The sequence below is a fragment of the Syngnathus leptorhynchus genome, unplaced genomic scaffold (assembly GCF_054491065.1).
Source record: "Syngnathus leptorhynchus isolate UIUO unplaced genomic scaffold, UIUO_Slep HiC_scaffold_767, whole genome shotgun sequence".
Classification (NCBI taxonomy): domain Eukaryota; kingdom Metazoa; phylum Chordata; class Actinopteri; order Syngnathiformes; family Syngnathidae; genus Syngnathus; species Syngnathus leptorhynchus.
The window spans coordinates 1-26,265 of record NW_028232608.1 but is presented as its reverse complement, the minus strand read 5'-3'; the positions used below and the strand labels follow the sequence as shown (position 1 = coordinate 26,265).

The 26,265-nt window shown below is 43.9% G+C and overlaps 2 protein-coding genes and 2 long non-coding RNA genes across 9 annotated transcripts; 2 read left to right on the top strand and 2 right to left on the bottom strand.

Annotated features, from left to right (window-relative positions):
- Window positions 1-93: 93 nt before the first annotated feature.
- Window positions 94-5,598, bottom strand: LOC147036205 (clathrin coat assembly protein AP180-like). Its single transcript, XM_085905317.1, has 14 exons — window positions 5,469-5,598; window positions 3,383-3,525; window positions 3,233-3,308; window positions 2,920-3,022; window positions 2,756-2,849; window positions 2,573-2,684; window positions 2,396-2,502; window positions 2,259-2,300; window positions 1,705-1,778; window positions 1,528-1,533; window positions 931-943; window positions 718-851; window positions 448-521; window positions 94-333 (listed from the first exon to the last, which is right to left on the bottom strand). Exons 1-14 carry the CDS (start codon window positions 5,596-5,598, stop codon window positions 248-250), a joined length of 1,194 nt encoding a protein of 397 aa, XP_085761443.1. The 3' UTR covers window positions 94-247.
- A 987-nt stretch (window positions 5,599-6,585) lies between these two features.
- LOC147036204 (phosphoacetylglucosamine mutase-like) lies at window positions 6,586-10,503 on the top strand. The gene is made up of 13 exons (XM_085905318.1): window positions 6,586-6,697; window positions 7,204-7,412; window positions 7,476-7,660; window positions 7,805-7,872; window positions 7,954-8,087; window positions 8,206-8,398; window positions 8,530-8,681; window positions 8,761-8,844; window positions 8,911-9,009; window positions 9,065-9,184; window positions 9,244-9,366; window positions 9,445-9,618; window positions 9,701-10,503. Coding segments are annotated over exons 1-13 (1,632 nt in total). The 5' UTR covers window positions 6,586-6,696; the 3' UTR covers window positions 9,791-10,503.
- A 9,755-nt stretch (window positions 10,504-20,258) lies between these two features.
- Window positions 20,259-25,518, bottom strand: LOC147036202 (uncharacterized). 4 transcript variants are annotated; one of them, XR_015065286.1, is made up of 5 exons: window positions 25,167-25,514; window positions 23,486-23,653; window positions 22,673-23,088; window positions 22,412-22,582; window positions 20,259-22,191 (listed from the first exon to the last, which is right to left on the bottom strand). It is a non-coding gene; the product is annotated as an uncharacterized LOC147036202 (long non-coding RNA). The 4 variants fall into 4 exon arrangements; XR_015065287.1 differs by lacking the exon at window positions 20,259-22,191 and having other exon boundaries at window positions 22,226-22,582; window positions 25,167-25,216; window positions 25,424-25,518; XR_015065284.1 differs by lacking the exon at window positions 20,259-22,191 and having other exon boundaries at window positions 22,228-22,582.
- Window positions 21,624-23,667, top strand: LOC147036203 (uncharacterized). Of its 3 annotated transcripts, XR_015065290.1 has the most exons (13): window positions 21,624-21,693; window positions 21,750-21,883; window positions 21,968-21,997; window positions 22,093-22,128; window positions 22,286-22,338; window positions 22,424-22,477; window positions 22,521-22,591; window positions 22,710-22,784; window positions 22,874-22,945; window positions 23,006-23,091; window positions 23,150-23,252; window positions 23,338-23,427; window positions 23,501-23,667. It is a non-coding gene; the product is annotated as an uncharacterized LOC147036203 (long non-coding RNA). The 3 variants fall into 3 exon arrangements; XR_015065289.1 differs by having other exon boundaries at window positions 22,424-22,591; XR_015065288.1 differs by having other exon boundaries at window positions 21,750-22,338; window positions 22,424-22,591.
- Window positions 25,519-26,265: the final 747 nt, after the last annotated feature.

Genomic DNA, 26,265 nt, shown 5'->3' with positions numbered 1-26,265 from the left:
AGAACAAGACCACTGAGACTAATAGCGATCTTTAGAGGAGACAAACAAGGAAGTCAGTGAAGACACATTGAGAGTCGAACAGGATCCGGAACACACTAAAAAAAACATTGTCAGAACATTTAGATTCAAACAGCGACGGGCCGTGCTTTTGGTACCTGGGACTTACTCGATTAAATCAATATCGCCACAATCATGAGATGAATAGAATAAACTCCTGTGAATAAATAGCGTTGCTTCTGATTGTGTTTCAGACAGCCAGGAAGGCCCCGACTTGAAAAAGAGAAGCACCACGTGCAAAACAAGGATGAAAACACTCACCTGATCCGAGAAGGTCTGTAAAAAGAACAACACAAGTGGTTATTTTATTATTATTTTTAGCTACTTAATGATCTGCCATTCCTTAAATTCAGTCTTTTTGTTTTCAGAGTGGACATGGTGGGATCTTACCTCCCCAGGACGTGGGGCCTGCGGATGCTGCTGGCGGGCCAGAAGAGGACAGAGGATCCAGGTCCAACAAGGAACTGGATTAAAGGTAGAAATTGTTTTTTATGTGGATTTGAGCGTTGTTTGTAAGTGTTGCTGCACCGAGTGTGTTCAACTAGAAGTCATAGGAAGGTTTAGAATCACTGTAACATCGATGCTAATTTCTGCTAGCCCATGTATGGCATTTTGCCTTAAATGTTAGCATTAAGCTCAAGGAATGAAGCTGCTACGTACTCTTCCGCTGGCTCGGGTGCAGCCGGAGCGGCGGCGGCGGCTGCGCTCTCCCCAGGCGGAGGCTGCAGTGCCGGGACGGCGTTTGATGATTTGGCTGGAGTCGAAGTCGGAGACACGTTGTTTGTGGGAGAACCCTGCGACGTACGCAATCACACTTGTGGTCAGACACAAGGACGAAGCAAAAGTAGAAATCAGTCGAAATATGCAGCTTACCTTAGTCGGAGACCTAAAAGAATCAAAAGAAAAAAGGGAAAGCACTTAGTGTGGAAAAACACACTTCAGTAGGAAAACTTGAAACGGGATGAATGCTACAATTCAAAACGTGATCATGTGATCATATGAAGGGTTCATCCCATTAACAATAATTTGGTTTTGTGCTCAAATGAATAAACCTCTTCATATTTTGCAGGCTGGTCTGGAAGAATTTAGTAGGATTTTATATGCTGTATATTTAGAATACAAAATCATGCAAAAATAATTCACAATTCAACCCTTTGGGATCATTAAAAAAAATTACAAATATTTGTATAAATGTAGTGCACTGAATGGAAAACAGGTTAAATCTTTTGACTAAATTCTTGCGAGACCATATTGCATTATGATTCATATGGCACTCTCTTATCGCACGTGTGTCTTATAGACTTCACACATGCGGTCAAAACAACACCAACACACTTGTCAGGTGGGCTACTAATTCCATATCTATTTCCACTGGTTGGTTCCCATGTGAATATAAAAAAAAAAAAAGAAATCGAGTAACATTCAAAAAGGTCAAGGTTGCTTAACCCCAAACCCAATATTTATGCTCACCCTTCACTGGTGATCCCACATGAACGAAAAGGGGGATAAAAGAGAGCAAGGATTAAAGGAAAATTGAAGACAGCCATCAAGCCTCATTGGTTCTTTTATAGATGGACATTTCCTGGCTCAAAAACAATTTCGCAAGCTTTTTTGGGAGATTTTCCATGAATGGACAGCGCAACTTACCCCTTCTTGCCACCCTTGACGTCCTCCAGGCCATTCATGTGCGTTTCCAGAGACTCCAGGATACTGCTGGGGGCCTAACACACGGAAGCCACATGTAAAAAATAAATTAATCAATAAGTCAAATACCTGACTTTGAAGGCCCTGGGGAGATTAGATTGCCATAGTAACACTAAAAAAAAAAAAAAGAATCCTCCATCCACACACAGCAGTCAAAACACAAACTATTAGAAATTATCTTTTAATGTCCCGCCACTGAAAACAACGTCCAACTACCGTGACACGTTTTTTGAAGACTACAAACACGCAATGTGTGTCTCTCGCTAACGTGTCAAACGCGATTAGGCCCAGCATGCTGACACGCCATCCTGCGAGCAGGCACTCGGCCATCGCTACGGTTACCGGCTCCTCCTCCGGAGGTTTAAACGGACAGTCGTCGTCGTCCGAGTCTGCCAGGTCCACCACCACGTTGGGGTGGAGACACTGGGAGGGGAGGGGTCAAGGTGGCTGGTGAGAAGTGGCAAGTGTCTACATACATGCGCTTCAGAGTAACTTACGTAGTTAATGTCGGGGATGTCGTTTTTGTCAACTCCAACGGTCTGAAGAAAGAAAAAAAGTTTTGTTATTGTCAGTGTAGCTGTGTTGCTGCACCGTTTGTGTTCAAATAGTTCACCCGTGGCATGTTAGCAAATACCTCCGCCAGCTTCATAAACTCCCCGATTTTAGTCACCCGGGTCAGGAACCTCTTGTAGATCTCCAACGCCTCCTTACAGTCGCTCTTTTTCATCTTGAAATATTTCTCTGTATCAAAACAAAATAGTCACAATCGTAGAATGTGCACGGGTTGTTTTTGTCGCGTTTCCAAACTGACCCAACATGTTGATGATGCCATCGTTGTAGGATGCAAAGAGCTTGACCAAGTCCTTGAAGAGCAGCAAGAAAGCAGCGTTGATGATGCCGTTGTTCAGCTCCTTGGGATGAACCTGACACCAAACAGGTAAGGACAAAAATTATTACTAAAAGCCGCTAAAGACGTGAAATCGTAGCGACTCACGTCAAACTCAAGAAGCGTGTCGATCTGAGTCTGCAAGACGGGCATGCCCTTCAAAAGCTTCTCCGTGGTCATGGTCCTCATCACGCCCTCTGCCCTGCTCGGCAAACACACTTGAAATCAAGTCGGTGCATCGAAGACGGACACAGTCATCGACGCCGTCGTACCCTTTTTTAACTCGAGTGAAGTCGAAAGCCATCTGGCGGTAGGCGAAGGCTTTTTCGTTCAGGTAGCGGCCGTACCGTCTGATGAACGTGGACATGTCGTAGCCTTCAAAAGAGAGCCGAGAATTTCAATGACTTGTTTCTAAAAATCATTGCTGAATATATGCAAAGGCTGGGAATGATGTGGAAGTGTAACGTTAAACTATTTTTCACCGTTTTACGATTCCTGACTTTTGGGGGCGTGACTAAAACACCTTGGACTACTTTAGCAAAGAACAAATTTGGATAAACTGTTGCCCAAACATGTTCTTTTTACCATTCGAGCCAGTTTTGTCGATGAAGTTGCTGAGGTTAAAGAGCGAAGTCCTGGAGGCCAAGTACTGGATGAACCTCTGCACAGAAAATGAGAGCATTTCAAAAGCAGCACGCAGTTTTACGCAAAGAACGCGGACAAAGGTGTACGTACCTCATTGCCGTGCACGCACATGTGGTGGGTGGTCACCAGGGCCTTGAAGACCACCACCCAGCTGGCGTTGGTAGCCCGCTCGAAAAGCGTGTCGGCCATCTGCGGGATGTTCACGTTGGTGGTGTTGGTGGCCGACACCAGGTCTGCAAAGGCGAAAAGAATTTCATTTGACGTCTCGATAGTGCTCCCTACAAAGTCAGCAAAATCACAAATGATGTGACTTTTGAAGTGTACCTAATGTTGTGTCCGGCAAGTATGTACAGTAATGAGCGTCTCGAAGGCCGTGACATTGACGTCAGCAAAAAGGCTAGCATCGAGTATCGGCAGGCGGCTTTGGTGATGGAAACGGCCGAAGGCCGTTAGACAGAGCGGACCTTGGCCTCGCCAAAAATAGATCGGCCCACTCAAGTGCAGACCGGCAACACAGTTTCGAGACAGAGTGGCCACTAAAATTGTCTTTAGTTTTTTTTTTAGGGCACCCGCACGTCACTGCTTGCATATTTCCATGTCGCCACTGTGGACATGCTGCACATGCAACATGGCTGACACCCGCTGTCCAGCGCAAGCAATGGCCGCTTATGTAATCTCATAACAAGTGTTCCTTCAACACTCGCCCATACGCCGCCGGTCACCTTAAACGTTTTGCCAAATTGTCACTTGTAGTAAACAAACACGGATAATAAACATGCTAATGAGGATTGGCTTGAGCTATAGAAAGACTCTTACGATAATCCGCCGCTTCTAAGAATGATCTGCGAGCTCCCCTGTTGGGCAGGCTGCTTCAATGGGTAGACCGGCATGCTCCATTAAGAAGCCAGTCGTACAAGAGATGAGTCCCCAAAATAAGACTTGGGAGTGACTCAAGCGCGTCACCACAGCCCAAAAAAATCCCATAACTGTGAAAAACAGATCAACGCTACAATTCCGTTCAACATTGTTCTGTCTTTGCACGTGTGTCCCTCCATTATCTTTCAATATAGAGACTGTATTTAGAAACATGTCTCTAAATTTGCTCTCTGGGTTCTCTCAATAATGTACATCTGAATGTGTGTGTCGTCATGGCAACAAGTGATCCTACAGAGTTCTTATTAGCAAGATAGCATCACGCCGGTCAGTGGAAGACAAACGGAAATTGTGTGACGATGGTGATGGTGCTGAGCCTGACGATTTTTAGGTTCAGTTTGAAGATGAGGCAAGAAAAGCAATCCAACATTGTCGCCTTTTGCAATGTAAATAATGCAGGGCAGCATTGGCTGATGAGTGAATTATTCACAAAGGGAGCGGATCACAATGGAAGACGCCAGAGCACAAGTGGCAGTAAAGATCAGAGCAAAAAAACTACACACACACACACGCACGCATCATGTCTGTCCTGCCAGGCCAAAATTGGGGGGCAATTATCATCTATTCCATGACAATAGTGGATATAAATAGTCTACATGGCCGTGTTTACATGGAAAGGTTTTGCTGATGTAAAAAAGAAAAAAAAATGAGACCATGATAAATGAGGTCAAAACTTTTTACACCACTGGTGTGATCCATAACAACTTGACTAATAAAAAAAACATCTTAAAGGGTAGAGTAAGAAAGAACAAATCTAAGAATAATTCAAACTGACATTAAAAGTACCCTTAACAAACTTGAGATGTTCTCCTGGATTTTCCCCTGACAAAGCAATTTTTTGTGAAAATGACTATTAATCATGATGGAAATAGTTTGCTTATTTACATACAGCACAACAGTACGCAGAGAAAATACACGTTATAAAAACAGATAGGTTTTTTACAATCTTGGCCTCGCATCAAATTAAACCCGTAAATCAGTCAACTAGTGCAGATGCTACATGCTAATTGCTAATGCTGCATGCAATGCCGACTTTTTCATTTGTCCCCATGACGACAAAGACATGATGTGTGCTTGTGTAGTTGTGTTGCTCCGAGCCGTGGCCATTGTGCCTGCTAAATCATCCTTACTGGTTCATCGCCACATTTGCGTGCGCACGCCCGCCCGCCCGCCCGCATGCAGCAAAAGGGCCTGCCTGCCTGCCTGCCTGCCTGCCTGACTAAACGGGCCACGCAATACTCACACTCCAGGTGCTTCTTCTTGGGCGCCATCACTTCGTGCGTTGTAGCCTTACACACGGCTCTGGCCATGTCCGAACCCGTCAGCTGGTACTGGGCCGCAGCGATGCGGTCCGTGAGCGTCTGACCCGACATTTGGACCCCCTTATCTGGAATGCTTAATAAAAAATATAAAAAAAATAAACTCGATCTAGCTGTACAGCAAACGAGCCTGTGACCTTCTCCCTGTATAGATGGAAAAACACCCCCAAGATGATTGATGTTTCATCGAACGGAGCTTTTGATGGAATAAAAAGAGCTTTTGTGGGCTTGAATATACGCGATGTACCCTTTTCAGCACCGTGGACAGCTCAGAAGCCTCTCCGTTACGTAACAAGCCGCTCTTCTCGTCGTTCCAAACAACACGCGCAATCTTTCCTTTTTGGATTGAAATCAACGCTCCATAGATGCGTTATCCACTCCGGGTTATTCTTTCCAATCGTCCAAAAAGTGCGGCGCTTTTCTGCGGCATCGAATGCGCAAAACGTGTGCGCAAAAAAAAAAATGGAGGCGGAGGAGGAGCAAAGAAGCCACGACGGAAATCCCTATGCACCTTCCCTTACGCTCATTTATTTATTCTCTGTCAGTATGGCCCACCCGCCAGAGGGTACTTGGACACGGCTGGGTGACACACGGACCAGCCCGTCTCTTAAAGAGGAGGACACACGAGTGACAAGCCAACAGGCTTATCCATCCGGCCATTTATTATCCGTAGCAATTTTTCCTCACAAAAGATCAATAAATCACCATTACGTGGGTTCCGCACGACTGAATCGACCCTAAACATCAGCGAGATATTGTCAACATACTAGTCCAAAAATGAAGTTACTATCACGTAGGTTTGCACGATTATTGCATTGGCGCAGTGCACGATGAGTATCCCAAAAAAACGATTTGATATTCTTTCATTTTAAAATAGACACCATAATTAAAATACACCTCGATGATATCGTTTGTTGTCTTGAACGAGTAAGGAAAGGTCCAACAGCAGTATGATTGTAATTTTTTTATTTCTACGATTGACCAGCAGATGACGCTATTGAGCATTGTCTGCATGAAAATTTAAGGCACGCCCTGTGTGGTGACTCACACGGAAGTTGAGCCACGTAGCTCACTTACAATCACAATCGGGTCCTTGTAGCTGGAAGACTCCCAATCGAGTCCTTGTTGCTCATAATATTGCAAACAACAAACAGTAAGTCTTATCCAATTCAGTGCAGTGAATTTGCATGTTTGCAGACTCTTGACCGATTTGTTAGCGTCAATTTGGTGTTTCGGTCTGAATGAACTAAGGTCGACAATCTCAGTTGGGCGTATTCATGGAATTTGAACTTTCCTGTATTGTTTTGCTTTTAGTTCCGTCAGTGTCAAAGTACGTTTCAAACCTAACGCCGTTATATTTGTATTCATACAAACAGTCTTTACAGTTGTTTCAACTCATCTACAAATGACTCATTTATCATTTGCCATTCCAAAAGTACTTCCAGATGTTACGCTTCCAATCATTTTAGTCACAGATTAATCCCGTGGGATTTATTGGTCATTGTAAACATTTGTGGACATGTCAATTAATTGAAGATTAATTCATGTTAGGACTGTTTTTTTTGTTTGTTGTTGTTTGGTTTTTATTTGTTTGGTTTGGTTTGACAAAAAAAACATGGCTATATCAATACTGTGCAAGCTGACTGCTGTTTGTTTCAGTGATGGCCCACTTGGAGGAAGTGTCTAAACTGTCTGAGGTGCACCCCAAACCCCCAGGCTTGATCTTGCACTATGGCACTGCTGGCTTCAGGGCCAACGCTAGCCTTCTCGATCACATCATGTTCCGTATGGGTCTTCTGGCCACGCTGCGATCCAGACAGACCAAAGCCGCTATCGGTGTCATGGTCACTGCCTCCCACAACCCCGAGGTGCTCCTCAACACAGTTTTAACGTAGCAACTTCCGCTGTTCTAACTTCTTATGGTCCCGCAGGAAGACAACGGGGTGAAGCTGATTGATCCCATGGGTGAAATGGTGACGCCCGGTTGGGAGGACTACGCCACCCAGCTGGCCAACGCCGAGCAGCAGCTGTTGCTTGCGGTGCTGGAAGACATTGTGGAAAAAGAAGACATCGATAAGAGCCAAAAAGCCTTGGTGTTTGTGGGCAAAGACACCAGGTGCAGTAGAATGGCGGCTCAATTTGGTAGAAGATTAGACATGTTTTAACAGAGGACATAGAATATTTGCCGATGAATATTTATATTAATTTGCTTCAGTGTTTGTTGATTTATATGTTTGTTAATGGAAAAAAAAATTCACAGGAGCAGCAGTGCTAGCCTGTCTCAAGCGGTACTGGACGGCGTGTCCTCATTGGGAGGGTGCAGCAAAGGTTAGCATCGAGCATACGGTCGAGTTTATATATTGGCTGTGAAATCTTAAACCGCTTGCGTCCGTCCGTCTGTCCAATAAGACTACGGCTTGGTGACCACGCCGCAGCTCCACTACATGGTTTGCTGTCACAACACGCAGGGGCGCTACGGCGAGGCCACGGTGGAAGGATACTACACCAAACTCTGCCGGGCGTTTATCGAGCTCACCAAAAATGTAAATCATTTATTTTGTAGTCTGTGCACAGGTAGTCGTTTCAATCAAAATATGGAGTAGCAATTACAAATAAGCAGGTAGATCAAGTCAAAGGTCATCAGCAGTGTCTTTTGTGTAGACACCCAACCGCACGGATGAGCAAAAGCACCTGACGGTGGACGGCGCCAACGCTGTTGGCGCATTGAAGCTGCGCGAGATGGAGCGTCACCTCAAGAGAGAGCTGCGGATTTCCCTTTTCAACGAAGGCCAAGGAAAACCTAACCATCAGTGCGGGGCCGACTTTGTCAAAGTGCAGCAAAAGCTGCCCACAGGTGGGATGCGCCGACTTTTGAATTTGGTGCAATCGTGAGTGGCAAGGAATGTGTCGAAGACATGATGGTCTGTATATTCATTTCTGTTTTATGATGTCTATTTGAAATGTTCCTTTCTGTTTCCGTGGTAGGCGTCAAGGTTCAACGCGGCGAGCGCTGCTGTTCATTTGACGGAGACGCCGACCGCATCGTTTATTACTACTCCGACGACCGCTTCCACTTGCTGGACGGAGACAAGATAGCGACGCTCATCAGCACGTTCCTCAAAGAACTGCTCACGCAGGTATAGAAGGCAACCTGTTTTATTGATTTATTTTTGCAAGTAGTGGACCACTGCTGATAAAAATGTACATTTCACATAGGCCGGCTTAAATTTGAAGATAGCGGTGGTGCAAACGGCATATGCTAACAGCAGCTCCACGCTCTACTTGAAGGACATAATGAAGGTTAGCGCCCACATTATAACGTTCATTGCAAAGGACACGCTAACAAATGCTTTTGCTTTGGTTCAGGTGATTGTGAAGTGCACCAAGACAGGAGTGAAGCATCTCCATCATGCAGCACAAGAATTTGACACCAGCGTTTACTTTGAAGCTAACGGCCACGGGACGGTAAGTGTTCAATTCTAGCTTCCCCATGCTTGCTAACCAAAAGTCTCACTGCCAGGTGTTGTTCAGCCCTGCAGCCGAGGAGAAGATCAAGCAATTGGCTGAGGACGTCAACGCGAATGACACCAGGAAGAGAGCGGCCATTCTTTTGCAGCACACCATCAACGTCACAAATCAGGTACTAAGTCCACCGTAGTCCTCTTGAGTCATGACTGCTGTGTGCTGTTCCTCCCACAGACAGTAGGTGACGCCATTTCTGACATGCTGCTGATCGAGGCCATATTGGCCTTGAAGGGAATGACGGTGCAGCAGTGGGACGCCATCTACACCGACCTGCCCAACAGGCAGCTTAAAGTCAAGGCGAGGCAAACGTGCACGCTTGGTACTTTCTCCTCCATCTGCTTGTCATTGCAAAACCTGTGTGTGCGCGCGCGGCAGGTAGCAAACCGGCGGGTGATCGACACGACAGACGCCGAAAGACGTGCGGTGAGCCCGGCGGGCCTGCAGGACGCCATTGACGCCTCCGTGGCAAAGTATCGACAAGCTCGCGCTTTCGTGAGGCCGTCCGGCACCGAGGACGTGGTCAGGGTTTACGCTGAGGCCGACACTCAGGTGAGGGCAACTTAACCTCTGAGGATTAGATGCGGCTGCTTACATACACCCTTGGTGTGTGTTTGCTTTTTTTTTTTTTAAGGAGAGCGCCGACTCCTTGGCACATGAAGTGAGCCTTGCAGTGTTTCATCTCGCTGGTGGAGTGGGAGATGAACCGAGACCTTTGCACTAGAACAACTCTTGGGATTTTTGCCATTGTTAGCTAACACTCAAAGAACCGAGACCTTTGCACTAGAACAACTCTTGGGATTTTTGCCATTGTTAGCTAACACTCAAACTTGTGTTGTCTCAATGCCAGCCTGTTTACCTTGGTACGGAAACTGCATTTAGTATCTACTAAAACATCAAGCTGACGAAAACTTAAAAATGCAGTTAAAAAAACAAATTGACACCTATTCAGTGATCTGTTATTTAGTAAAATCCTTTAATCGTTGACATACACTTTGTTCAAATAAATGAAAACATGATTATTATTTTTTTTAAAACAACGCGACCCGACCCCGGATAAGCGGATGAAGATGAAGGATGAAAATAATCAGCAGATAAATCAATTACAGTGATCGTTGGCAGTGTTTACAATGTTATCAATGAATCTGTAGCACTGAGTTGCTGTGCAGTGAAGTGTTCTATTGGTCATTATTCTTTTCTTGACTTGAAAATGTTGACTCTACTGTTGTTTACAATCAAATGAAGTAAGCTCATGAAAATGTTGACTCTACTGTTGTTTACAATCAACTGATGAACCATGAAGTGATTTTTTTTAATACTAGGACAAGTTTGACTATTTGGGTTAAAACAATTAGACTTTCTGGTGGTACTTTGCTGCACAAACAAATATGTAATTATTGTGACTCAATCTAAACAATAAACTAAGTGATTACTTGGTGTTCATTGTACAAACATACATACATACCATAGATCTATGGTTGAGCCTTCCATACATACATACATACATTATATATATATATATATATAGAGCCATGATAGATCTATGGTTGAGCCTTCCATACATACATACATACATACATATATATATATATATATATATATATATATAGAGCCATGATAGATCTATGTTTGAGCTATCCATGATAGATCTATGTTTGAGCTATCCATGATAGATCTATGTTTGAGCTATCCATGATAGATCTATGTTTGAGCTATCCATGATAGATCTATGTTTGAGCTATCCATGATTGAGCTAGGATTGAGCTATCCATGATAAATATATGACTGAGCTATCCTTGATAGATCTATGATTGAGCTATCCATGATACATCTATAATTAATCTATCCATGATTAAAGTCAAAGTCAGCTGTATGGTCTGGGATTGTTCATTTAGTCCAATTATTTATGTTTGAAAACAGTACATCATTATTGTGACATGTTTAATCAGGCATTCTCCTACCATCCACTCAAAACTTCTTACATACAACCCACGCCGCTATTAAAAATTGAACTGCCAACTGTGGTTGCTAGTTTTACATTTTCCTTTTTAAACGTTGAAAGGATCAATAAATGAATCAATAATTGTGAATTGTTTGATGGTGTTTTCTTTGCAAAATCGCCTGTACCCCATTTTCGCAGAACAGACCAATCACAATCTCAAACGTCACAGTACGTCCAGCCAATCATATGTCGTGATGTCATCAAAATGGTAAGAAGGACCCCGAACGGTCTAAACTAGTGATGTGCATTCCAGTTCTTTTAAGTGAACTGAATCTTTAGAATCGGTTCAATCAAAAGATTCGTTCAAACGAATCGTTCAACAAATCGTCCCCACACACACAGTGATCCTTTTTTTTTTTAAATCACATAATCAAAAATCATGAGAAGTGCCACACCCGCCTTCACCCCCCCTGATTGGCTGTTTGATCTGTGACGTCACTCGGACGCTTTATTAGGTACGCCGCCATTTTCAGGTGTACCTAATGACAGGCCACTTCATTAGGGAAAAATCAGTGTCAAAGTTTAAATGAAAGTGAAAAGTGCCCCACCCAAACAACCCCCCACTTTCTGATTGGCTGGTTGATCTGTGACGTCATTCGGACACCTTATTAGGTACGCCGCCATTTTCAGGTGTACCTAATGACAGGCCACTTCATTAGGGAAAAATCAATGTCAAAGTTTAAATGAAAGTGAAAAGTGCCACACCCAAACAACCCCCCACTTTCTGATTGGCTGGTTGATCTGTGACGTCATTCGGACACCTTATTAGGTACGCCGCCATTTTCAGGTGTACCTAATGACAGGCCACTTCATTAGGGAAAAATCAATGTCAAAGTTTAAATGAAAGTGAAAAGTGCCACACCCAAACAACCCCCCACTTTCTGATTGGCTGGTTGATCTGTGACGTCATTCGGACACCTTATTAGGTACGCCGCCACTTTCAGGTGTACCTAATGACAGGCCACTTCATTAGGGAAAAATCAATGTCAAAGTTTAAATGAAAGTGAAAAGTGCCACACCCAAACAACCCCCCACTTTCTGATTGGCTGGTTGATCTGTGACGTCATTCGGACACCTTATTAGGTACGCCGCCATTTTCAGGTGTACCTAATGACAGGCCACTTCATTAGGGAAAAATCATGGTCAAAGTTTAAATGAAAGTGAAAAGTGCCACACCCAAACAACCCCCCACTTTCTGATTGGCTGGTTGATCTGTGACGTCATTCGGACACCTTATTAGGTACGCCGCCATTTTCAGGTGTACCTAATGACAGGCCACTTCATTAGGGAAAAATCATGGTCAAAGTTTAAATGAAAGTGAAAAGTGCCACACCCAAACAACCCCCCACTTTCTGATTGGCTGGTTGATCTGTGACGTCATTCGGACACCTTATTAGGTACGCCGCCATTTTCAGGTGTACCTAATGACAGGCCACTTCATTAGGGAAAAATCAATGTCAAAGTTTAAATGAAAGTGAAAAGTGCCACACCCAAACAACCCCCCACTTTCTGATTGGCTGGTTGATCTGTGACGTCATTCGGACACCTTATTAGGTACGCCGCCATTTTCAGGTGTACCTAATGACAGGCCACTTCATTAGGGAAAAATCAATGTCAAAGTTTAAATGAAAGTGAAAAGTGCCACACCCAAACAACCCCCCACTTTCTGATTGGCTGGTTGATCTGTGACGTCATTCGGACACCTTATTAGGTACGCCGCCATTTTCAGGTGTACCTAATGACAGGCCACTTCATTAGGGAAAAATCAATGTCAAAGTTTAAATGAAAGTGAAAAGTGCCACACCCAAACAACCCCCCACTTTCTGATTGGCTGGTTGATCTGTGACGTCATTCGGACACCTTATTAGGTACGCCGCCATTTTCAGGTGTACCTAATGACAGGCCACTTCATTAGGGAAAAATCATGGTCAAAGTTTAAATGAAAGTGAAAAGTGCCACACCCAAACAACCCCCCACTTTCTGATTGGCTGGTTGATCTGTGACGTCATTCGGACACCTTATTAGGTACGCCGCCATTTTCAGGTGTACCTAATGACAGGCCACTTCATTAGGGAAAAATCATGGTCAAAGTTTAAATGAAAGTGAAAAGTGCCACACCCAAACAACCCCCCACTTTCTGATTGGCTGGTTGATCTGTGACGTCATTCGGACACCTTATTAGGTACGCCGCCATTTTCAGGTGTACCTAATGACAGGCCACTTCATTAGGGAAAAATCAATGTCAAAGTTTAAATGAAAGTGAAAAGTGCCACACCCAAACAACCCCCCACTTTCTGATTGGCTGGTTGATCTGTGACGTCATTCGGACACCTTATTAGGTACGCCGCCATTTTCAGGTGTACCTAATGACAGGCCACTTCATTAGGGAAAAATCAATGTCAAAGTTTAAATGAAAGTGAAAAGTGCCACACCCAAACAACCCCCCACTTTCTGATTGGCTGGTTGATCTGTGACGTCATTCGGACACCTTATTAGGTACGCCGCCATTTTCAGGTGTACCTAATGACAGGCCACTTCATTAGGGAAAAATCATGGTCAAAGTTTAAATAAAAGTGAAAAGTGCCACACCCAAACAACCCCCCACTTTCTGATTGGCTGGTTGATCTGTGACGTCATTCGGACACCTTATTAGGTACGCCGCCATTTTCAGGTGTACCTAATGACAGGCCACTTCATTAGGGAAAAATCAGTGTCAAAGTTTAAATGAAAGTGAAAAGTGCCACACCCAAACAACCCCCCACTTTCTGATTGGCTGGTTGATCTGTGACGTCATTCGGACACCTTATTAGGTACGCCGCCATTTTCAGGTGTACCTAATGACAGGCCACTTCATTAGGGAAAAATCAATGTCAAAGTTTAAATGAAAGTGAAAAGTGCCACACCCAAACAACCCCCCACTTTCTGATTGGCTGGTTGATCTGTGACGTCATTCGGACACCTTATTAGGTACGCCGCCATTTTCAGGTGTACCTAATGACAGGCCACTTCATTAGGGAAAAATCAATGTCAAAGTTTAAATGAAAGTGAAAAGTGCCACACCCAAACAACCCCCCACTTTCTGATTGGCTGGTTGATCTGTGACGTCATTCGGACACCTTATTAGGTACGCCGCCATTTTCAGGTGTACCTAATGACAGGCCACTTCATTAGGGAAAAATCAATGTCAAAGTTTAAATGAAAGTGAAAAGTGCCACACCCAAACAACCCCCCACTTTCTGATTGGCTGGTTGATCTGTGACGTCATTCGGACACCTTATTAGGTACGCCGCCATTTTCAGGTGTACCTAATGACAGGCCACTTCATTAGGGAAAAATCAATGTCAAAGTTTAAATGAAAGTGAAAAGTGCCACACCCAAACAACCCCCCACTTTCTGATTGGCTGGTTGATCTGTGACGTCATTCGGACACCTTATTAGGTACGCCGCCATTTTCAGGTGTACCTAATGACAGGCCACTTCATTAGGGAAAAATCAATGTCAAAGTTTAAATGAAAGTGAAAAGTGCCACACCCAAACAACCCCCCACTTTCTGATTGGCTGGTTGATCTGTGACGTCATTCGGACACCTTATTAGGTACGCCGCCATTTTCAGGTGTACCTAATGACAGGCCACTTCATTAGGGAAAAATCATGGTCAAAGTTTAAATGAAAGTGAAAAGTGCCACACCCAAACAACCCCCCACTTTCTGATTGGCTGGTTGATCTGTGACGTCATTCGGACACCTTATTAGGTACGCCGCCATTTTCAGGTGTACCTAATGACAGGCCACTTCATTAGGGAAAAATCATGGTCAAAGTTTAAATGAAAGTGAAAAGTGCCACACCCAAACAACCCCCCACTTTCTGATTGGCTGGTTGATCTGTGACGTCATTCGGACACCTTATTAGGTACGCCGCCATTTTCAGGTGTACCTAATGACAGGCCACTTCATTAGGGAAAAATCAATGTCAAAGTTTAAATGAAAGTGAAAAGTGCCACACCCAAACAACCCCCCACTTTCTGATTGGCTGGTTGATCTGTGACGTCATTCGGACACCTTATTAGGTACGCCGCCATTTTCAGGTGTACCTAATGACAGGCCACTTCATTAGGGAAAAATCAATGTCAAAGTTTAAATGAAAGTGAAAAGTGCCACACCCAAACAACCCCCCACTTTCTGATTGGCTGGTTGATCTGTGACGTCATTCGGACACCTTATTAGGTACGCCGCCATTTTCAGGTGTACCTAATGACAGGCCACTTCATTAGGGAAAAATCATGGTCAAAGTTTAAATGAAAGTGAAAAGTGCCACACCCAAACAACCCCCCACTTTCTGATTGGCTGGTTGATCTGTGACGTCATTCGGACACCTTATTAGGTACGCCGCCATTTTCAGGTGTACCTAATGACAGGCCACTTCATTAGGGAAAAATCATGGTCAAAGTTTAAATGAAAGTGAAAAGTGCCACACCCAAACAACCCCCCACTTTCTGATTGGCTGGTTGATCTGTGACGTCATTCGGACACCTTATTAGGTACGCCGCCATTTTCAGGTGTACCTAATGACAGGCCACTTCATTAGGGAAAAATCAATGTCAAAGTTTAAATGAAAGTGAAAAGTGCCACACCCAAACAACCCCCCACTTTCTGATTGGCTGGTTGATCTGTGACGTCATTCGGACACCTTATTAGGTACGCCGCCATTTTCAGGTGTACCTAATGACAGGCCACTTCATTAGGGAAAAATCAATGTCAAAGTTTAAATGAAAGTGAAAAGTGCCACACCCAAACAACCCCCCACTTTCTGATTGGCTGGTTGATCTGTGACGTCATTCGGACACCTTATTAGGTACGCCGCCATTTTCAGGTGTACCTAATGACAGGCCACTTCATTAGGGAAAAATCATGGTCAAAGTTTAAATAAAAGTGAAAAGTGCCACACCCAAACAACCCCCCACTTTCTGATTGGCTGGTTGATCTGTGACGTCATTCGGACACCTTATTAGGTACGCCGCCATTTTCAGGTGTACCTAATGACAGGCCACTTCATTAGGGAAAAATCAGTGTCAAAGTTTAAATGAAAGTGAAAAGTGCCACACCCAAACAACCCCCCACTTTCTGATTGGCTGGTTGATCTGTGACGTCATTCGGACACCTTATTAGGTACGCCGCCATTTTCAGGTGTACCTAATGACAGGCCACTTCATTAGGGAAAAATCAATGTCAAAGTTTAAATGAAAGTGAAAAGTGCCACACCCAAACAACCCCCCACTTTCTGATTGGCTGGTTGATCTGTGACGTCATTCGGACACCTTATTAGGTACGCCGCCATTTTCAGGTGTACCTAATGACAGGCCACTTCATTAGGGAAAAATCAATGTCAAAGTTTAAATGAAAGTGAAAAGTGCCACACCCAAACAACCCCCCACTTTCTGATTGGCTGGTTGATCTGTGACGTCATTCGGACACCTTATTAGGTACGCCGCCATTTTCAGGTGTACCTAATGACAGGCCACTTCATTAGGGAAAAATCATGGTCAAAGTTTAAATAAAAGTGAAAAGTGCCACACCCAAACAACCCCCCACTTTCTGATTGGCTGGTTGATCTGTGACGTCATTCGGACACCTTATTAGGTACGCCGCCATTTTCAGGTGTACCTAATGACAGGCCACTTCATTAGGGAAAAATCAGTGTCAAAGTTTAAATGAAAGTGAAAAGTGCCACACCCAAACAACCCCCCACTTTCTGATTGGCTGGTTGATCTGTGACGTCATTCGGACACCTTATTAGGTACGCCGCCATTTTCAGGTGTACCTAATGACAGGCCACTTCATTAGGGAAAAATCAATGTCAAAGTTTAAATGAAAGTGAAAAGTGCCACACCCAAACAACCCCCCACTTTCTGATTGGCTGGTTGATCTGTGACGTCATTCGGACACCTTATTAGGTACGCCGCCATTTTCAGGTGTACCTAATGACAGGCCACTTCATTAGGGAAAAATCAATGTCAAAGTTTAAATGAAAGTGAAAAGTGCCACACCCAAACAACCCCCCACTTTCTGATTGGCTGGTTGATCTGTGACGTCATTCGGACACCTTATTAGGTACGCCGCCATTTTCAGGTGTACCTAATGACAGGCCACTTCATTAGGGAAAAATCAATGTCAAAGTTTAAATGAAAGTGAAAAGTGCCACACCCAAACAACCCCCCACTTTCTGATTGGCTGGTTGATCTGTGACGTCATTCGGACACCTTATTAGGTACGCCGCCATTTTCAGGTGTACCTAATGACAGGCCACTTCATTAGGGAAAAATCAATGTCAAAGTTTAAATGAAAGTGAAAAGTGCCACACCCAAACAACCCCCCACTTTCTGATTGGCTGGTTGATCTGTGACGTCATTCGGACACCTTATTAGGTACGCCGCCATTTTCAGGTGTACCTAATGACAGGCCACTTCATTAGGGAAAAATCAATGTCAAAGTTTAAATGAAAGTGAAAAGTGCCACACCCAAACAACCCCCCACTTTCTGATTGGCTGGTTGATCTGTGACGTCATTCGGACACCTTATTAGGTACGCCGCCATTTTCAGGTGTACCTAATGACAGGCCACTTCATTAGGGAAAAATCATGGTCAAAGTTTAAATGAAAGTGAAAAGTGCCACACCCAAACAACCCCCCACTTTCTGATTGGCTGGTTGATCTGTGACGTCATTCGGACACCTTATTAGGTACGCCGCCATTTTCAGGTGTACCTAATGACAGGCCACTTCATTAGGGAAAAATCATGGTCAAAGTTTAAATGAAAGTGAAAAGTGCCACACCCAAACAACCCCCCACTTTCTGATTGGCTGGTTGATCTGTGACGTCATTCGGACACCTTATTAGGTACGCCGCCATTTTCAGGTGTACCTAATGACAGGCCACTTCATTAGGGAAAAATCAATGTCAAAGTTTAAATGAAAGTGAAAAGTGCCACACCCAAACAACCCCCCACTTTCTGATTGGCTGGTTGATCTGTGACGTCATTCGGACACCTTATTAGGTACGCCGCCATTTTCAGGTGTACCTAATGACAGGCCACTTCATTAGGGAAAAATCAATGTCAAAGTTTAAATGAAAGTGAAAAGTGCCACACCCAAACAACCCCCCACTTTCTGATTGGCTGGTTGATCTGTGACGTCATTCGGACACCTTATTAGGTACGCCGCCATTTTCAGGTGTACCTAATGACAGGCCACTTCATTAGGGAAAAATCATGGTCAAAGTTTAAATAAAAGTGAAAAGTGCCACACCCAAACAACCCCCCACTTTCTGATTGGCTGGTTGATCTGTGACGTCATTCGGACACCTTATTAGGTACGCCGCCATTTTCAGGTGTACCTAATGACAGGCCACTTCATTAGGGAAAAATCATGGTCAAAGTTTAAATGAAAGTGAAAAGTGCCACACCCAAACAACCCCCCACTTTCTGATTGGCTGGTTGATCTGTGACGTCATTCGGACACCTTATTAGGTACGCCGCCATTTTCAGGTGTACCTAATGACAGGCCACTTCATTAGGGAAAAATCAATGTCAAAGTTTAAATGAAAGTGAAAAGTGCCACACCCAAACAACCCCCCACTTTCTGATTGGCTGGTTGATCTGTGACGTCATTCGGACACCTTATTAGGTACGCCGCCATTTTCAGGTGTACCTAATGACAGGCCACTTCATTAGGGAAAAATCAATGTCAAAGTTTAAATGAAAGTGAAAAGTGCCACACCCAAACAACCCCCCACTTTCTGATTGGCTGGTTGATCTGTGACGTCATTCGGACACCTTATTAGGTACGCCGCCATTTTCAGGTGTACCTAATGACAGGCCACTTCATTAGGGAAAAATCAATGTCAAAGTTTAAATGAAAGTGAAAAGTGCCACACCCAAACAACCCCCCACTTTCTGATTGGCTGGTTGATCTGTGACGTCATTCGGACACCTTATTAGGTACGCCGCCATTTTCAGGTGTACCTAATGACAGGCCACTTCATTAGGGAAAAATCAATGTCAAAGTTTAAATGAAAGTGAAAAGTGCCACACCCAAACAACCCCCCACTTTCTGATTGGCTGGTTGATCTGTGACGTCATTCGGACACCTTATTAGGTACGCCGCCATTTTCAGGTGTACCTAATGACAGGCCACTTCATTAGGGAAAAATCATGGTCAAAGTTTAAATGAAAGTGAAAAGTGCCACACCCAAACAACCCCCCACTTTCTGATTGGCTGGTTGATCTGTGACGTCATTCGGACACCTTATTAGGTACGCCGCCATTTTCAGGTGTACCTAATGACAGGCCACTTCATTAGGGAAAAATCAATGTCAAAGTTTAAATGAAAGTGAAAAGTGCCACACCCAAACAACCCCCCACTTTCTGATTGGCTGGTTGATCTGTGACGTCATTCGGACACCTTATTAGGTACGCCGCCATTTTCAGGTGTACCTAATGACAGGCCACTTCATTAGGGAAAAATCATGGTCAAAGTTTAAATGAAAGTGAAAAGTGCCACACCCAAACAACCCCCCACTTTCTGATTGGCTGGTTGATCTGTGACGTCATTCGGACACCTTATTAGGTACGCCGCCATTTTCAGGTGTACCTAATGACAGGCCACTTCATTAGGGAAAAATCAATGTCAAAGTTTAAATGAAAGTGAAAAGTGCCACACCCAAACAACCCCCCACTTTCTGATTGGCTGGTTGATCTGTGACGTCATTCGGACACCTTATTAGGTACGCCGCCATTTTCAGGTGTACCTAATGACAGGCCACTTCATTAGGGAAAAATCAATGTCAAAGTTTAAATGAAAGTGAAAAGTGCCACACCCAAACAACCCCCCACTTTCTGATTGGCTGGTTGATCTGTGACGTCATTCGGACACCTTATTAGGTACGCCGCCATTTTCAGGTGTACCTAATGACAGGCCACTTCATTAGGGAAAAATCAATGTCAAAGTTTAAATGAAAGTGAAAAGTGCCACACCCAAACAACCCCCCACTTTCTGATTGGCTGGTTGATCTGTGACGTCATTCGGACACCTTATTAGGTACGCCGCCATTTTCAGGTGTACCTAATGACAGGCCACTTCATTAGGGAAAAATCATGGTCAAAGTTTAAATGAAAGTGAAAAGTGCCACACCCAAACAACCCCCCACTTTCTGATTGGCTGGTTGATCTGTGACGTCATTCGGACACCTTATTAGGTACACCGCCATTTTCAGGTGTCAATTTTTCCTTTTCGACCAGACGTCCTTTATGTTTTATACACTAGCTGATAAAAAAGCCGAATTTCCCCAGCAAAATGGCAGAATGGTTTGGAACGTTACGCGGTGACCGGAAGAACATAGTTCGAACCCCACACGAAGCAGACTTTGAGCTAAAGTTTACATAGTGTAAGACTGCGGTTCATGCTTTATGAAGCGGTTCATGTAAAGACGCCAAGCTACCGCAAGATGGCAATGCCCCCATTCACTCCTATGTAACCCAGCGTAAAATGAACATGTCCATTTTTCCGACCAGACGTCCTCTATGTACAATACACTACCTAATAAAAAAGCCGAATTTCAGAATGGTTTATAACTTGACCCGATGTTCGAGAGAGAGTGGTTCGAGCGTGTTTGTGTTGTGTTGTTAGCGCCGTGGTTTGCACACGCATCAAGTGCGAAAAAACCCAGTAGTGGCTTAGCGATCGACGTATTGGCCACCCCTGCTCTACACCAATGAATGATCTGTCAATAATTGGTAGATTAGCAGTACCTATTTTTGAGCAAGTTGACACTTACCGTCTACTACCCAAAAAGAAAAAAAGCTTCACTGGCATAGTGGTAGAGTGGTATTTAACTTTGCCCGGTGCTTGCGAGACCATGGTTCGAGCCCCACATGAAGCAGACTTTGATCTAAAGTTTGAGTAGTGGCAGACTCGAATTCTCCCGCGCATAAGGTAAAAGCTTTGTCCACTTCACCGTTGAGTCTTCGAAAGTGCAAGCATGATTTAGTAATTTTATCTACCAGTTAAAATATATACTATAAATATATAACAAAACTCCAAACGTTTCATTGCAAAAATGGCTGTGTGGTTAAAGACTTGATTTAGTGTCCAGCAGCCTCGGGTTCAAGACTTAACTTTGCAGCTTTTGCCAATGAAATAGAGGGACACATAAGATTCAAACTCGCTTCTCCCAAACTCAAGGAACATGGCATAACCATTCGAGTCCCAATAACCGATGTCAAATGTTTGTAATTGAAGGTTACTCTGCACTTTTCCTGAAGATGGCTTCATGATTTTCGATAATAGAAAAAAATCTTCAATCGTCAATCGGCGGACAATGGTCGAGGGGATAACACCATTGACTCCGAAGATTGAAGTGCTGGTTCGAGCTCCGGATGCTCCAATTCGGTGGTGTTTTTCCCGCTTTGTTAAATGCCTATTTTTTTCCCTCCTCCCCTTCTGATGACGTCATCACAAAAAGACTATAAAAGGCGTCAGAACGCGACGCGCGTTCTCACTCTCTCCTCTGACAGCGAGCCAGCGCCACGCTTCTCTGGTCCACCTGCTGCACGACAGCGGTTAAAAGTGACAAGGTAGGTGATCAATATTTGTTAACCTTTTCACACTAACTGCTTTTGCTCTCTTTCAGTTAACTTGCACTTTGGGCGAGCGTGCTTCCATCTTGCAAGCTAAAAAGTTTGCAGAAGCTAGCGTTAGCAGTTAACATCTTCGACAACCACCAAAACGCATTTGTTTGGCGTGCAACCAAACAATTGACGGTGGGTAAGTACATCTACATTTTGAAAACTCATGCACGCACGCACCGTGTGGAAAGAGCACTAACACTATTTCTGCACAAACATTTAGAAACTGGACGACAGCGCCGTTTGGCCGAAGGTAAGTAGACAAAGCAGCGTTTGCATAAATCCACCAGAGAATGACTGAAACATGTATTTCGAGGCATTCGTGTTAATTTTCTGCTTTGTCTGCAGGTGCCAATCGTCAAAGTCATGGCCGACGGACTTTCTGTGAGTTTTAAAGTCAATCGACTGCTTCTAATTGCCTTCTCATTTCTGTCCACAGGCCTGCATCTGGAACAGAGAGCAGATTGACTGCAAAAATATTTTTAATAGCAAGCAATCATATCAAATTGACCAAAGCAAACATTTGTTCTTTTGTCTGCAGGGTCCAAGATGGCCGCCTTGCAGTCCTCGCATTGCTTCATGAGACACTTGCAGGTAGGTCTACTCTTGCTCAAGCCAATTAGCTCGTTAGGCTGAAAATGTAAAAGCAGAATGGTTGTAACGTTACCTTGTCTTTCAGACCAGCAAGCTGTGGTTGGAGACGTCCATTTGGCGCTGCCCTCATCCCTCACTGGTGAAACACACACGCGTCCAAATGTTTGACACGTGTCAATTAGTATGTTCTTCTCTCTATTGTCCACTAGGTGGTGATAAAGGACCACGTTTCTGCAGCATGGATCTAAAAAAGGTTTTGAATCTGTGGCTTAATCCACCTCTTGTCCCACAGGTGCTATTAACTACAAACTTGGCATTGTTAAAAAGCACTTACCTGCTTTTTTGTTTTTTATGCTTCCCTATTCCTGCAGAGCACTTTCCAGTAATGAGTTGGAAAATCTGCGACCTGTTGGCCAATGGAACCAGCTTTCCAAAACCATGCTGAGGTTCCTCAAAGCAGCCTTCATTTTCAGAATTGACTCTCTAAATGTACAAAATGGCAGCTTGATGTCTCCCTCGTTTGTGTTGTGTGCAGGTGTCTACCCTGGAGTTTCAACATTTCCCGAACTCTGCCTGTGCACCAGCGACTGGCTGCTTCCAATCTACAGTTAAGAATAACACCAATAAACTGAAATGGAGATGTGTCAATGTTCCATTTTCTTTCCAGGCAGAGGTGGGAAATCCTGGTCCAGCAAGTGAAAAGCCTGTAAGCTCCTTCACCTGGATCTGTGCTGCCTGAAGAGCCATCTGCTGGTGAGAGAAGGAAAGTAAATGACATGTTTCTAAATTTGAATAACTGCTTTGTGTCCAGTGTGACGCAGCATCAAGTACTTGCTCATAGTGGAAGCTAAGAACCAGAGCAAAGCAGCATACTAGCAGCACCTTGGTTTCCTTGTTACTTACTCTGCTCTAAGGTAACCTGAGAAGTGAGGCACTTTAAATGCTCCTCATTGCACAATTCTATCTTTATTCCAATATTTTTTTCCTATTTTTTGACAGGCAAGGAACAAAATCGACTGCGTAGGGCATTCAACTTCCTGGTCATGCAGCTTGCAATACTCTGCCATAAACAAATTTACTTGCGCACTGGTATGTTAAATGTCAAAACATTTTCTGCACAAAATGTTGACTTGGCTTTTTTACTTACCAATCTTTGTCTCAGGTCCAGGCATGGAGTAACACTCGTCCCACTGGCCGAACACTTGTCTCTCTGGCTGACCACTTCAACGCTCGTCTCTCTGGCTGACTACTTCACCACTCGGCAACGAGCAGACTGCCATCTAACTTGTTACTTTGTTGTGATTGAATGTTTACTCTGCAAAAGAAATAAAGCTGTATTACAAATAACACAGATTCTTCATTTTCAAACAAAACTTTCTTTCCAATAATTCCCCCCCCACCCAAAACTTTTATGAATTTTTTTTTTACAGAATATTTTCTGGCGAAATTTTTTAGAACTGGGGCGGGATCAACGCTGGAATACTGCCTTATGATTGGCTGAGAGCTCTAAAAGTGGGTGGAGCAATGAGAATGCAAAGCTGTGATTGGTTGCTAAGTGGGCGTGAATATGCAAATGAGGTGCTCCATGATTGGTTCGATTCCGAATGGGCGTGGTCTCATTAAAATGGAGCAATCTGATTGGTCAGACGTGCAAAATGGAGCATTTTGATTGGCTGCCCAAAAGTGGGCGTGGCTATGCAAATTTGTGGCGAGCTGTGATTGGCCAGGCTGAATTTGGGTGAAGGTAGGAGACGGGGAAAGTGGCACTTAGGTTTTGGAAGGCTCTTTTCAGCTTTGAGTTGAGTGTTTGCCTTCAGCAACTGAACAGAACCAAGTGTTTGACTGGAATTGTACAATTGCATCACTTTGACTCATGTGGAAACAGACAGAGAGAAGCAGCAAAGACTTGGCTCTGTTGCAGTGACGCTCACCTCAAGGCTGAAAACATAGTAGTGGACACTTAGGTTTTCAAACAGTACTTTGCCAATGCACTGACCACCAAGCATGAAAGACTTCAAATGAGCAAATTTGCTCTTAAATCACAAAGACTTGCATTCCACTTGAACAATTTATTGAATACAAAAGCAGTTTGAAAAGGCCCTGCCTGCCTGCATGGAAGCAGATGAAGTGCTTGATGAGCTCAGGTATGAGCTCACTTCTTATGGCAGGCACGAGAGGGAAGGTGAGCACATGCAAACAGTGCAAACCTAAGTGCCAGGTACTGCACAGTTACCACCACCACCACTCACTTTTGGACATGTTTTTCCATGACACTGAGTTAGTTAAATATATGTTTCTGACTAACTTGGTTTGCATCAATGTCATGAAAAAACACATCCAGACGAGTGTGATGATGATGAGATTGTGCAGTACCTGGCACTTAGATGTCAGCTGCTTGCATGTGCTCACCTTCTCCCTGGTGTGCCATGACAAGATGACATCGCACATCAGCTCCTCAAGCACATAACACTACCAACTAACTAACACCATTTATTTCTTTTTTTTTTTTAGATTCAAGTCATCATTTTAGAAGAACAAAGTGGTACTCTTTCACTTTTCATGTGTGCCAACTATGATCAAAAATAGACTTTTTCAGTTCAAATGCAAGAACATTTTTCAAAACTATACTTCTTACATTAACTTTAACCATTGTAAAGTCATTCTTTTGTTTCTTTTCACTGTGGCCAGAATACTCATCAGGACATTATTCATTTGGGAAATGACCAATTCAAATGTTTTTTGATAACATTTTGGAATATTTGAAGTCATATACGACACGACCTTCTACATTTAAGACTAGGCGGCAAACAAAATGGGGAGGTACCTACCTTTCGAGATATGCAGATAGACGACAAGCAGCCGACGTGGAGCCTCCAGTCTGGAGGTTTGGACGTGGAAAAACAGAGAAAAACAACGTTCAAGTCAAACGCTGATTGATTGACAGCCGAGTGAGTGCTACTTGTGGCTGTGCTAGCTAACGCTCCACCTCTTGTTTCACGAGAGCCAGCGAGTTTCCACTGACCTAACGACTAACAAATATTCTCCTTTCATGTCATTGTTTACATGAACGCATTTACATACGTACAGCAAATCGAGAGCTTGGAAAAAGTTGAAATTAGTCACTCGAAAGCCCAATTGGTAACAACCTGAAGAGCTAGCTGCTCGCTGAAGCGGAAGTGTACGGTAGCCGAGAAAGCTCAATTCAAGTCATACAAAAGCGCCTCTTTGGCAACTTGCACTAAAGAGACTCCCACATCATGCATACAACACGAGTTCGGATCATGAAGTAAACACGCATAAAACATGCTCAAAAACTAGTCCAGCCTTGTCAAAAAAAAATAATATTCTGTCATATAGTCTGAGTTCTCGTCCAAATTTATGACCGAGTTGTGATGAGCAAACGGAGATCTGCTCATCATTGTTTACGTGAATGTAACATTTACCTCCCTCCGGACAGCGCACGGCGTTCGCGAACGGGAAAGTCAGGATTCGTTCCCTCACTGATCCGTTCTCAAATCAGTGAGGGAACGAATCCTGACTTTCACTCTCGTTCACTGAAAAGATACGTCCTTTTGAACGAATCGTTCACTCACGAGCCAACACCAGTCTGAACACCCGAGTAGATGTACCTACGCCGGCGTCCAATTCTTTACAGTAAACAAACGTAAATTTAAAGTATTCTCTTCTACCTCGTCTCATCCTCAATGGCTGGAAACTTTTGGCAAAGTTCTCATTAGTAAGTTTGAAACAATAAGATGAACACGATACGTTTTTATCGCCATAGCCAGTGTCTTTTTATCGGGGCCTAGCATTAGCCGCGCGGAAGCTAACCACCAGTTGTGCTCAGTATCAACTGGAGGAAAACAAGGTTCCTTGGTTGATTCTGAACACAGCCGTATACCTAGTAATAAAAGTGTTAGATATTAT